This window comes from Ceratotherium simum, chromosome 8 (assembly GCF_057802395.1).
Source record: "Ceratotherium simum simum isolate JZ-2026a chromosome 8, ASM5780239v1, whole genome shotgun sequence".
NCBI lineage: Eukaryota > Metazoa > Chordata > Mammalia > Perissodactyla > Rhinocerotidae > Ceratotherium > Ceratotherium simum.
This window is the reverse complement of record NC_141907.1, coordinates 5,026,274-5,039,852: the sequence shown is the minus strand read 5'-3', so window position 1 is coordinate 5,039,852 and position 13,579 is coordinate 5,026,274. Positions and strand designations below refer to the sequence as shown.

Genomic DNA, 13,579 nt, shown 5'->3' with positions numbered 1-13,579 from the left:
CTCCTCTTTTTGCTGAAGAAGATTGGCCTTGGGCTAATATCCATGCCCATCATTCTCTACTTTATACATGGGACACCTGCCACAGCACGGCTTGATAAACCGTGCATAGGTCCATGCCTGGGCTCTGAACCTGCAAATGCTGGGCCGCTGAAGCGGAGCACGAGAACTTAACCACTACTACACCACCGGGCCACACCCTATATTTAATTTTTTGAGGAACCAACCAGTAGTTGCACCATTTTATGTTCCCACCAAGAGTGCACAGGGTTCCAATTTCTCCCCATACTCAGCAATGCTTGTCATTTTCTGGTTTTTTGATGGTAACCATCCTGATGGGTATGGAGTGTGGTAGCATGTAGTTTTGCTTTGCATTTTCCCTAATGATTAGTGATATTGTGTATCTTTTCATGTGGTTATTGGCCATTTGTGTATCTTCTTTGGAGAAATGTCTGTTCAAGTCCTTTGCCCATTTTTGAATCTGGTTGTTTCTTTATTTTGTGGTTGAATTTTAGGAGTTCTTTATATGTTCTGGATATTAACCCCTTATCAAATATATGATTTGCAGACATTTCCTCCCATTCTGTGGGTTGCCCTTTCACTCTGTTTATAGTCTTTTTTTTTTTTTTTTTAGAAAGTCAAATTTTTTTAATTGCTGAGGAAGATTTGCCCTGAGCTAACGTCTGTTGCCAATCTTCCTCTTTTTGTTTTTTGTTTTTTTTTTTTGTATGTGAGCCACTGCCACAGCATGGCCACTGACAGACAAGTTATGTAGGTTCGCACTCAGGAACTGAACCCGGGCCACTGAAGCAGAGTGCGCTGAACTTAACCACAGGGCAGCCAGGGCTGGCCCTATAGTGTCTTTTCATGCACAAAATTTAAAAATTTTGATGAAGTCCAATTTTCTATTTTTTTTTTTTGTTACCTGTGCCTTTGGTGGTGTATCTAAGAAATCATTGCCAAATTCAACGTCATGAAGCTTTTCCCTGTGTTTCTTCCAAGAGTTTTATAGTTTTAGCTCTTAATAAAGGTCTTTATCCATTTTGGGTTAATTTCTGTGTACGGTGTTAAGTAAGGTCCAAGTTTATTCCTTTGCATGTGGGTATCCGGTTTTCCCTGCACCGTTTGTTGAGAAGACTGTCCTTTCCACGCTGAGTAGTCTTGGCTCCCTTGTTGAAAATCATTTGAACATATATGTGAGGATCTCTTTCTGGGCTCTCTGTTCCATTCCATTGGTCTGTGTGTCTGTCTTTATGCCAATATCACACTGTTTTGAATACTGTAGCTTTGTTGCATTTTCTTTTAAATCCACTAATTGAATTGTATCTTCTAGCTCAGAGTCCATCATTCTAGAAATGTAGCTGAATTATTGCATTATTTATATTTGCTGACAGGTTAAATAAGAATAAACCCAGTACTGATTGCTAGGTGGGACTGATCACTTCTGCATTCTGCAAAGCTCGTTGGTTCTTTCAGCCTGCTTGTAACACTCTTGCAGTATATCCCCATTAGTTCCGCATTTCACTACTTGGAAAAGCTAGCATCTGCAACCTTTTCATTTATAGATTACTATAATTTTTAACAATAACAACTGTAAGAATCTGACCCATCTTGGGTTCCTCAGGTGTGTCACTGTATATACTGTATTTCAACAAACATTCACTCAATAGACATTAATTAAATGAACTTTACACCTAAAGAATATGAAAATAGATTCAGAGTAGGAGTTAGTAGTAATGACTGGTGCACAAATTCCCGTCCACAGATTCCCTGGAACACCTTAATAAAATGTGGGAATTTTTTTGGGAAAATCTTCTCATAGAATAGAGAAAACTTTTTGAATATAAATATTGCATTTTTAAAATGCACATTTATGCTATTTTACTCATCATGTGAAGGCCCTTGACATGCCAGACATGTGGCAGGCACCAGGAATACAGAGATGACTAGGGATGGTCCATGGGAGACAGCTGCCAGTTTGGGGATCTGTAAAATACCCTGGCTGTGCAGAGCAAGGGACACTGCGTATGGGGGATGACGGCGGTAGGAATGGCAGTGGACGTAACAGTTGAAGAGTCTTGAAGGAAGAAGAAAGGAAGAGTGCATACAAGGTCACAGAAACAGGAAGGGGCCTGATGTTGTGAGGCCAGAAAAGAGTATGGTAAGGAAGTGGGAGGAGATTAGACTGGGAAAGGCAAGCAGGAAACCAATTCTGAAGAACCTGATGTGCTGTGCTAGGGAACTTATATTTTAGTCCCAGAGACAAAAAGACCCATAGCTGTATTTAGCCAGCAGTACAGAATGGCATGCATGGTGGTGGGTAAGCTGGTTGGCCAACTTGAAGGCAGGGAGGCCAGTGAGGAAATGGTCACTGTTGGCTGAAGACCTAGTAGGAAAAAAAATGGAGGTATTTAACCTGAAATTATGCTTGTTTGATTGGAGCTATTCATTTTTCACAGGCAAATTGCAGTTCTTCTGAGCAACGAGAAGTGGATTTATTACTGAGGCCTTTCTTCAAATTCTAGCTATATCTTTCATTCACAACCAACCAAAAGGGGTTTGACCTAAATTGGCTTCAGGGGAAAAAGAAAAAGTCTCATGTAACTAAAATTCTAGAAGTAGAGCTGGCCCCAGCCTGGTTCGATTCAGAGCTTCAGTGTTGTCAGGGCTTTGCTCTACCGCCCTGCTGCCACCCTCTGTCACCCTGGTTTTGCCAGCTGCCTGCGGGGCAGAGGGCAGATGACACTGAGCACAGTGCTTCTGGCTTCTGGCGTCATATTCTCACACGCTATCCAGGGGATATGTTCCCTACATTCCCAGCAAAGACCTTTCTTTGTTTTCGCTCCTTTTCAAGTGCTCATTTCTGATTGATCACATGCTTCTCTCTGAGCCAGTCTTTGTGGCCAAAGGGATGAGACACCCTGATTTGTGTTAAGCCAATTAGGGCCCGAAGATGGGGGTGGCATTAGTCCTATTCAAACACATGTGGTTTCAGTTATTCAGGACACTGTTAACAGGAAGGTGTGGGAGGCAGGGTGGATGCCGAGCATCCACAGCAGACGTCACTGGTACCAGCTGTATTTCAGAATCCTGTGTTCTTTTTCTTCCTCCAGTTTCCAGTTTCCTTTTTGATGGAAGACAGCAAGAGAAAATCAATCAGAATGCTAGCCTTATATTACCTCACAGTAGTGTGTGGAAAATTACCTGACCACAGATTCTCATGCTGAGAAGCTCTTTAGCCATATCTTCTTTTGGTACTTGATAATTGTGTTCTCTCTTGAAGACCATGGCTTTGAAAAGTCATACTTGATTTCACTGAGTTTACTGAGTAAATATTTGGCACATGTCTAATATTTGTTTATGTCTGAGTGGACATTTTATCAATACAGCGTAGGAGACTAAAAACAACAATAAGTAAAGTAGAAATATCTTGAATCTTTTTTATACTATATTCTTTTAAAATCCAATTATTAGTTCAATGCTGTTGGTTAAATAAGTCATAATATAGTCACACAGTGCATGAAGCCAGAAAAAAATAGAATAAGGGAGCTCCCAAATATAATAAGTAGGAAAAGCAGAATGCAGAAAAGTGTATTTAGTATGCTGTTGTTTGTGTAGCTTTTGCTGCAGACTTGATAATGTTTCTTAATGAGTTCAACCTAAAATTACAAGGCAAAATAGCACTTTTATACAAAATTTATACTGCAGTAAAGTCATTCTAACAACTAACATTGTTTGAATCACAAATAATGTCAGGCTGCTTAATACATTTTCATTCTGTCAAAAGTTAAGAAGCAAAATCTCCATTCTCATACAGATGTGCAGCGAGTGTGTTGTCCAAGGTTCGGCTGTAGTTCCAGCAGCATTTTTCACACTTTGACAGAGTGCAAAGGAAATGTCTATGTCTCAGAATCTATTTAACCTGTTCAGTTGAGATACTTCCACCTAACTTTCTCGTGGAAGTGATTAATATGCAATATAATGACATGCAAAAAGGCAAATATCAAGAGAAGAATTTAGCGGAACTTTATAAATGCCTTCTAAGCAATTAATACGTTCAGTTAAACTCATTCCTGTGGATTAATATCAGTATTTGACAGTATTTATTTATGTGCAAAGACATTTTCAAAGATGAGATACATAAAATCTTATTATAAATCAGCATTAATGGGGCAGTTAGATAAGGAAAAGAAATAAAAGACATCCAGATTGGAAAGGAAGAACTAAAACTATCTCTATTCACATATGACATGATCTTATATATAGAAAGTCCTAAGGAATGAAATTAAGAAAATTTCATTTACAGTAGTATCAAAAAGGATAAAATACTTAGGAATAAATTTAACAAAAGAAGGGCAAGAATTGTACACTAAAAACTATAAAACATCATTGAAAGAAATCAAAGAAGACCTAACAAATGGAAAAACATCCTGTGTTCATGATCAGAAGACTTAATATTCTTAAGATAGCAGTGCTCCCCATGCTGATCTGCAGCTTCAGTGCAGTCCGTGTCAGAATGCCCGCTGCCTTTATTGCAGAAATGGGCAGGCTGATCCTAAAATTCGTATGGAAATGCAGGGGACCCAGAATAGCCAAAAAAATCTTGAAAAACAAGAACAAAGTTGAAGGACTCACACGTCCCAATTTCAGACTTACTACAAGGGTCCAGTAATCAAGTCAGTTTGGTACTAGTATACATATGGCTAGATGCATGAAAGGAAACTGAAAGCCTGGAAATAAACCCTTATATTTATGGTTAGTTGGTTTCCAACAAGACCATTCAATGGGGAAAGGATAGTTTTTTCAACAAAAGATGCTGGGACAACAGGATAGCCACATTAAGAGAATGAAGTTGGACTCCTACCTCATACCACATACAAATGTGAACTCGGAATGGATTATAGACCTAAATGGAAGAACTAAAACTATACAACTCTTAGAAGAAAACATAGGAGTAAATCTTCGTGACTTGGATTAGGCAGTGATCTCTTAGATCTAACCCCAAAGCACAAGCAGCGAAAGATAACATCGATAAATTAGACTTCATCACAATGAACAGCTTTTGTGCTTCAAAGAACATCATCGAGAAAGTGCAAAGACAACTGATAGAATTGGAGAAAATATTTGCAAATCATGTATCTGATAAGGGGCGTGTATTTGGAATTAGTTAATGATGGGCAGGGCCGGCCCCGTGGCTTAGCGGTTAAGTGCTCTTGCTCCGCTGCTGGCGGCCCGGGTTTGGATCCCGGGCGCCCACTGACACACCGCTTCTCCGGCCACGCTGAGGCCACGTCCCACATACGGCAACTAGAGGGATGTGCAGCTGTGACATACAACTGTCTAATGGGGCTTTGGGGGAAAAATAAATAAATAAAATTATAAAAAAAAAAAAAAAAGATGGGCAAAAAATTGAGGAGGCATGTGACCAAAGAAGATATACAGATGGCCAATAAGCACATGAAAAGATGCTAAACCTCATTAGCCATTTAGGGAAATCAAAACTAGGATGAGATGCCACTTCATACTCACTAGAATGGCTAAAATGAAAAACAGAGACAAAGAGACTGGCCCGTGGCCGAATGGTTCAAGTTCCACGCGCTCCACTTCGGCAGCCCAGGTTCGTGGGTTTGGATCTCTGGCGCAGCCCTTCGTACACCACTCATCAAGCCATACTGTGACAGCGACCCACATACAAAACAGAGGAAGATTGGCACAGATGTTAGCTTGGGGCTGATCTTCCTTAAGCAAAAAAAGAGGAAGATTGGCAACGGATGTTAGCTCAGGGCAAATCTTCCTCAGCAAAAAACAAAAAAACAAATGTTGGTGAGGATGTAGAGAAATTGGAACCTTCAAACGTTGCTAGTGTGATTGTAAAATGTGTAGCTACTTTGAAAAATAGTCTGGCAGTTCTTCAAAAAGTTGAACTTAGAGTTACCATGTGACCCAGCAATTCTACTCCTAGGTATATAACCAAGAGAATTGAAAATATATGTCCATACAAAAACTTGTATATGAATATTCATAGCAGTATTATTTGTAATAGCCAAAAGGTGGAAACAACCCAATTGTCCACCAGTGGATGAATGGATAGACAAAATGTGGTACATCCATGTAATGGAATATTATTCAGTCATAAATGAAGTACTGATACATGTCACAAGGTGGATGAGCCTTCAAAATAGCCCACTAAGTGAAAGAAGCCAGATGCAAAAGGAGGTACATTGTATAATTCTGTTTATATGAAATGCCCGCTCTAGGCAAATCCAGAGAGACAGCAGATTAGTAGTTACCAGTTATTTGGGGGAGAGAGGCATGGGAAGTGACTGCTAATGGGTACAGGGTTTCTTTTTGGGGATGATGAAAATTAAATGGTGGTGATTGTTGCATAACCCTGTGAATTATACTAAAAACCACTGAGTTGGACACTTTTAAGTGTAAATTTTATGGTGTGTGACTTATATGTCAGTAAAGCTGTTATAAAGAAAATGAGCGTTAACAGATGAACATTTGTAATTGGTTTTGATGGTATAGAACAGTAACTTTGAACCCCAATTAAGCAAATGTTATCTCACCCCCACAAAGAATCCCATTCTACTCATTCACTGGTAGACCTGTATTGCAAACAATTGTACTGAATTATGTTTTGAATTTCATCGATAAAAAATTGTGAGAATTTTGTTGTTGTTGTTGTTGAAGTCCCTACATTATGTCCTTGATTTATCCTCTTGGCCTATAAAGTGTAAAATATTTAATATCTGGTCTTTTACAAAGTTGGCTGTCACTGGCTCTAGCACATTGTTTTTTCTGCCTGGTATTCCACCTCACACTAACCCAGACTTCTGTTCACTCTTGAAGACTCCGCTTCAGTGATCCTTCCTTCTGTAGGAAGCCTGTGCTTCCAACCAGGCCAAGAAAAGAATGTGCCGCTTCTGTGTTTCCTAAGTGCTTTCAATAGACCTTTACAATAGCAGCAATCGTGCCGCAGTTGTTCACTCACATCTTTATTTCGCACTAGACTGTGTACCTCTGGCAGGCGGGGACTGTGCTGTATTCATTCTTATAATCCCTAGAGCCACAAAGAAGACACTTAAGTGGTTGCTGGATGAATGGATGAATCTATATTCATGTATAAACAAAGGGATGCCAGATACCCATTCTAGGTGAAGATCTACAGGAATTCTTCTCATTTCTCTATTCTTACACATTTTCCATTAAAAAAACAAAAACTTTTGACTATTAAAGGAGTATGACCTAATTATAAGAAAAATAATAGTATACTACCCCTACTCACCAAGAGACAAGCTCCTTGGTGACTTAGTACCTTTCTCTCAGACTTTTTAATGCACATTAATGGGGGTGTGTGCGCTTTTAACTAAAAATGAGATCATACGGTTGTACAGACTACTTCTTGTATATATTGTGAATAGCTTTCCATGTCAATAAATATGCTTCATAATGTCTTTAATAGCTATAATATCTTATTGCCTGGATGAATCTTATTTAACCAAGTTCTTATTTGACATATGGGTTGTTTCTACATGTTTGCCATTATTGACGGCTATATGATCGACATCACTGTAGCTAACTCTGTGCACACTTTGGTGATTATTTCCTTAGGCCAAATTCCCAGAAGTAGAGTTATTGGATCAAAAGTACATGTACATGTTTAAGATGTTTGCTGTATATTGTCAGACTGCCATCCAGAAGGACTGCTTGTCCATGTGGAATTTGAAAGTCCCTTTTGTCTATATAATAAAACTTTATTAGGACCTTTGAATGTGTGTTACCTCTGCTGAGGTAATAATACAGCTTCAATAGAGACACATGTTTATGATGCTCAGTAAGGAGAAAGCCAGTCTCAGCAGCTCAAACAAAAATGCGTCTTGTTTTCAATAATTATACGAATAACTTTCCAACCTTCTTTGTTTTATACCCTATGAACAGTAAAAAAAAATTGTGACATTTTTCTCTGCCTTCAGAAGCTGCAGATCTACATTGTTATGGTTCTGTCTTCTGTTCCTATTACAGGAGAAGCCCTATCTCCAGAAGATATTATTGATAATAAATGTCAGGTTTCAGGTGTGGTCCAGCCAAACATGTTAGATAAATGAAAATATAGTAATAGTTCTTACTTGGCCATCAAGCACATTTTCCTTTGGAAAATGGAATTGACACCACTCAGCCAGAAAATATGTTTTTCAGGTTCATGAGATCTGCAGACATGCCCAAGAAATTAAGTAAAAATTATGCTAATTATGATGAGCGTAGAGGGAAGGATGTTTCTCCCACTCTTACCTGGTGGCATAAAAGTAATTTTTATGTATTGGATTAAAGTAAAAATTGGGTTAGACAGTTGATAGTGTGTGATTTGATCTTAAAAGATCTTTCGAATTAATTATTATTGTGCTTTTCCTTCTTTGTCTCATCTCATTCGTTTATTCATATCTATTTCCTGACGACCCACTATAAGCCAAGTACTCTTCTAAGTAATTTTCTTAATTTTGCCATTGTCTGTCTCTTTCATCTTTTTTTCCTTGTTGTCTGTCCACTGGTTTTAATTTATCAAATGAAGGACTTTTTAAAAGGGAAAACGAAGTAGCAAAGCAATTAAAAATATTGAAGTCCCAGTTTAGGGAAATAGCTAAGTAAACCTATATCTTGGAATATTATATAGCCAAAGAATTTGTAGTAACATGGGGCTAATGTTTACATTATATTAAGTTAAATGAAATACAAAATTGTACGAATAGTGTGAACTCAACTATGCGTTTTTTGAAAGCATACAAAAAAGACCAAATGAAGCAGACCAAATTGTTCTGGTTTTCACTGGGTGGTAGGATCATGGATGATTTTGCTTCCTTCTTCCTGCTTTTCAGATTTTCCTCAGATTTTTATAATGGACATGTATAATCAAGGGAAAAAATCAACTTAAAATAGTAACAATATTTTATATCTGTTGTTTTTAGACTACAAGATGTAGAAATAGGGATTGAACCATTTAACTGTTAAATGTTAAAATCTGATAGTAAGATGAAAACCCATTATTGAACAGTGGGAAAGACAGAAGAGTGGGCATTTAATTGTGTGTATAGTTTAAAATTTATACTGAAATTTAAATGATAATACTTGCATTTACATACAAATGTCTGAGTTGTTTATTAACATTCACTGTAAATGTAAGTGGGTCACATTTATTAAGATCATAAATAATCATCTCAATAGATACTGAAGAAATAGATTATCCTGAAGTGCTCTGATTGACACTCTTCTGTGGTTTCTTCATTTATTAGTGGGTAGCATTTTGTGAATGAATGTATTTAGTAGGGGAATGTATGTGTGAAGTTGTGGAAAACAATTGGGTTTGAAACTTGTTATTCAGTCTTGTTAATTGAACCTTCTCCAATCTTATTTTAGGAGAATGACATCTTCCTGGGCTGGGAAAAAGGAGCTTATAAGAAATGGGGAAAGAGTAAGAAAAAGTGCTCAGATCTAACTCTAGAAGAAATGAAAAAACAGGCTGCTGTCCAGTGTCTTCGATCTGCTTCTGATGAAGTAGGTTTACATTTTATTTCTAATACTTAAGAGGAGAAAAAAAGGGGATGGGGGTGTTTTTAAAATGTTTACAAATATAACACCTTGACCAAAAGTCTTAGAAAAGTAGACTATTCATTATCTTACCACTGTAATGTGAACATTATCACTTGTTCCTTTTTGACATTTTTCTATATATATACAAAATTTTGTATCCTTTTTTCCCATTTCACATATATTTCATCTTGTTATTACATTATCTTTGTTCTTTTTGGTGGCTAAGTTATATTTCATCAAAATTATTCCAACAGCAGTATGATATACTCTTTATTACTGGATATTTTGCTTGCTCTTGAGTTTTTGTGATGCTGTCTAGAATATTTTCGTGTGGCTTTTCCATGGTCTGTATTATTTCTTTTGGATACATTCCTAGAAGTGGGATAGCAGTCCTAGCATATTAAGAACACTATATTTGCTTATGATTCATAATTTTTTACTTTTTAGAAAATAAGATTATTTTATTAATCTTTTAACACTTCATATAAAATATTTCTCATGTCCTTCAGCATCCTGAAATGACAAAATGGTTTTAGATTATAATCACCTATTTAAATTAATACTATGTATTCTTATTTTATTACTCACTATAAGATGTAATCTCCGAGATCATAACTACTTAGAAAATTGTTTTGCTTTTACCATGCTAGTTGAGATGGTGTGGTTTTAAGTACCTTTATAATGCAAAGTTAAATTGAAAGGGTTCATACAAGTTATCTAGAGAGGATTCTGCCCTCCAGAAACTTCCTTCCTGAACTAAGTTATCTAATGGTCTGATGTTGGGATGACCAGCTTTGCCACGTTTGATAATCTGTAGGACTTTATTCTGTCTAGCTGTCACCTACCACACGTGATTTTAAAGCTTGTTCAGTGCTTCCCAGCTATGTGTTCTCATCCTGCTCAGAGTTATCTGTGAGAGCCCGACTACCCTGGCATGTACTCGTGGTACCTTGTGTCTGCCTCAAGTAGGAGGCCCTCACATCCTAAACTGCAGTTGTTCATGTCTGTCTTCCTTCATGACGCTGCTCCTTGCGGGGCAAGACTGTGAGTTACCCATCTTTTCATCTCCTAGTGCCGAACAGACTGAGTACTGATCACATAGAAGGTACTGAATTTCTCTTGAACTGAATTGAACATTCCGCTTTTATAGAATCTCTCCTTTTCATCTTATTCTTTTTTTTCCTCTTCCCACTGTTTTCCTCTTCCCTACCCCTTTAATTTTTAACTTCTGATTTCTTGGAACTGCTGCCTAATAGACTATGGGATAGTTTAGAAGTTACTGCTCATGTGGCCATCTTAGTCAGGTACCATTTCGTTACAGCAAGTAGAACATAATTGACCTAGTTTAAAAAAGATGGGAATATACATAAAGATACAGGAATATCTCACTGAAACCAAGTGCTAGAAATGCAGTGGCCTGAACTGGGAACTAAGTGATTGGCAAAGTCATTTTCTCTGATGACCCACAATCTCTCGTTTGCTTCTCTCTTTGCTTCTGAATCATTCCTTCTCTATCTGAAGTCTGGCCTTCTCTGCTTCAGCACACACATGGTAAAAAAAATGAGCATTCCAGCCTCAGCCCAGCACAACGGCTGGTGGCTGGTACCTCACGCCATTCAGTTCGAGAGAGAATCTGAGTGGCTAGTCTTGGGCCAGAAGTCCACCCTTGGTTTGAGAAGCTTCTGGGAGGGGACAGAGTTGCCTGGATGTCCACTCCTTCAGCAGGGGCTGTGAGTGATGGACAGTCCTTAGAGAATAGGCGATGGTTGGATAGTTACCCAAAAGGTGTTTTCTACGTGACACTGAAGGAGTAGAGTGGTAAAGTAATTTGGAGCTTTTAAAGGAATTCAAAATGCAGATGGTTTTTAAAAGTGAGAGGTTAGTTCAGGTAAATTCTTGGAGCAAAATCCAAAGAAGCTGCTGAGTCATAGTTGGGAGGAAGACATGAGTGGGGAGTTGCCATCAGGGAAAGGGTCTTATTTCTGCTTCGGACCAAAGTTGCTGAGAAATGACTCTAGCCTTTGACTCATGGTGCAGCTGAGGGGAAAACAAGGATAGCTGAAATCAGCCGTGAGAGAATGAAGAGCACGGGTGCCTGTCATAGCGTAATGAAGACCCTGCTCTTATGCTTGTTCAGTTGGTGTATAATTTATCCTAGTTGAGTATGTTGTACGCTGGAAAGAACTTGGTGTGGGTTAGAAACAGTGCAAGGGAAGGATGGTGGCTTGCAAAGGTCTTTGATTCTTTACATTGTTGCTTTGGAAAAATGCTTTCCTTTGCCTGGCTGTCAAAGGTGGGATTTTTGTTTTCAAACCTAATGAAGTATATTTGTCCTATCTTTTTCGTTCCTTCTCTCTCTTTCTTTTCTTTTCTTTTTTTTTTGAGGAAGATTGGCCCTGAGCTAACGTCTCTTGCCAATCTTCCTCTTTTTCCTTTTTTTCCCCAAAGCCCCAGCACATAGCTGCATATCCTAGTTGTAGGTCCTTCTAGCCCTTCTATGTGGGACGCCGCCTCAGCATGGCTTGATGAGCGGTATGAGTAGGTCCCTGCCCAGGATCTGAACCTGCGAACCCCAGGCCACCAAAGCTGAATGCACAAACTTAACCGCTAAGCCACCGGGCCGGCCCCTTTCCTTCTCATTTTATAAAAAATTGTTGCATTGCTTTTTCCTAATGATGATTGTTTTTAATCTTATCAAATTAAAATAGGCTGAGGAAATGAATGTGCCAGGCATATACCAGGAGCTTGGTGAGTGCCTGGGGAGTGAATGAAGAGGAAGTAGGAAGTCCTCAAGCCCCAGTGCCCTGTTCCAGAGCTGCCTGCTCTTGTGTGTGCATCGGTACCCAGACCCGATAAGCCAGCTCTCCTGGCTTTTGGGAGCCAGTGGAAAGAATTTAAAAAGAACCCTCTTTAATTATGGCCTATAACAATAGAAAGGAATCACTGTGGTCGTTTATGAATTGTACGCTATCTATGTATCCCTGGCTTTTATTTCTAGAGTCTGTCTGGTGGCTTCAATGAAAAGAAAGGAACAAAGAGGCTCTACATAGGATATTATAATGCAAAAGTTTTATTTTGTTTTGGCCACAGTGAATGTTTGCATATGGGTATGTTGTTCGTTTCTTAAATACCAAGGATGATGATTTTCATGGTTCTGTGCTTTGCTTTCCCACCCAGTCCAAGTGCCAGCACTTGACAGTCAGTACCAACTGGCCAGAATCAAAAGCCACTAACAAGTTTACAATCTAGTTGATTAAAATGTTAATGACGTAATTACGAGACAATAACACAGGTGATGTCATTATAGTAGGTAGGTAGGTAGAGGTGATGTTATGTGTTACATGTGATGTGAGCTGAATTCTTTTCTCTTTACTTCGTGTGTGCGTGTGTGACTATTACAGGTACAGTGTTAGCTGTTCTGTAGAAGTGTCCACGGACTCTTGCTGGCGTCATGGTTATGTAGGATGGCTGACTTCTCTGACTCCACTTTTACACACTTGTGATGTGACACTATGCCCCAACTTGATCCTTGCAACAAGTTTTACCCCACATTATAGCACATCTCTGTGACCTGCTCAGCTCAGTATTTCGTCTGAGAGATGTCACCAAAACAGTATGGTAACTCAGTTATATCAAAATTTAGTTGTATACCTTGATTAAAATTTGAAAGCACCTATGAAGATCTGCGAGCACTTGGTGAATATGTGTTCCTCCAGGAGATCATGACCTTTCATGGGCTTTATTGTTTGTTAGGTCCCACCTGTAACTGCCTTTGCTCAGTCCCTTCACATGCGAATAACATACAGTTCTCTGGGTGTTCATTTTCTAGAACATATTTTGCATTTGCTTTGATTGCAGTTAGTACTGGGGCCTATGAAGAGGAACGTTGCAACTCACACTTCCCCCAGATGGGTGTTTTATATTAAGTGATGGTGTCCCGAGCTGTCTGTTTTATTTCTGTTATCAGTGGACATGTCATATGCCTGATATTGTT

At 38.7% G+C, this 13,579-nt stretch overlaps 1 protein-coding gene across 5 annotated transcripts in view; it reads left to right on the top strand.

The window, feature by feature from the left end:
* KIAA0232 (KIAA0232 ortholog) overlaps positions 1–13,579 on the top strand; it is an 84,830-nt gene that overhangs the window by 38,707 nt on the left and 32,544 nt on the right. For all 5 annotated transcript variants that reach the window (XM_087434886.1, XM_087434885.1, XM_087434884.1 and 2 more), the window contains exon 3: positions 9,412–9,549. In XM_087434886.1, the coding sequence (XP_087291012.1) occupies positions 9,412–9,549 (138 nt within the window). The remainder of the gene's footprint in view (positions 1–9,411; positions 9,550–13,579) is intronic.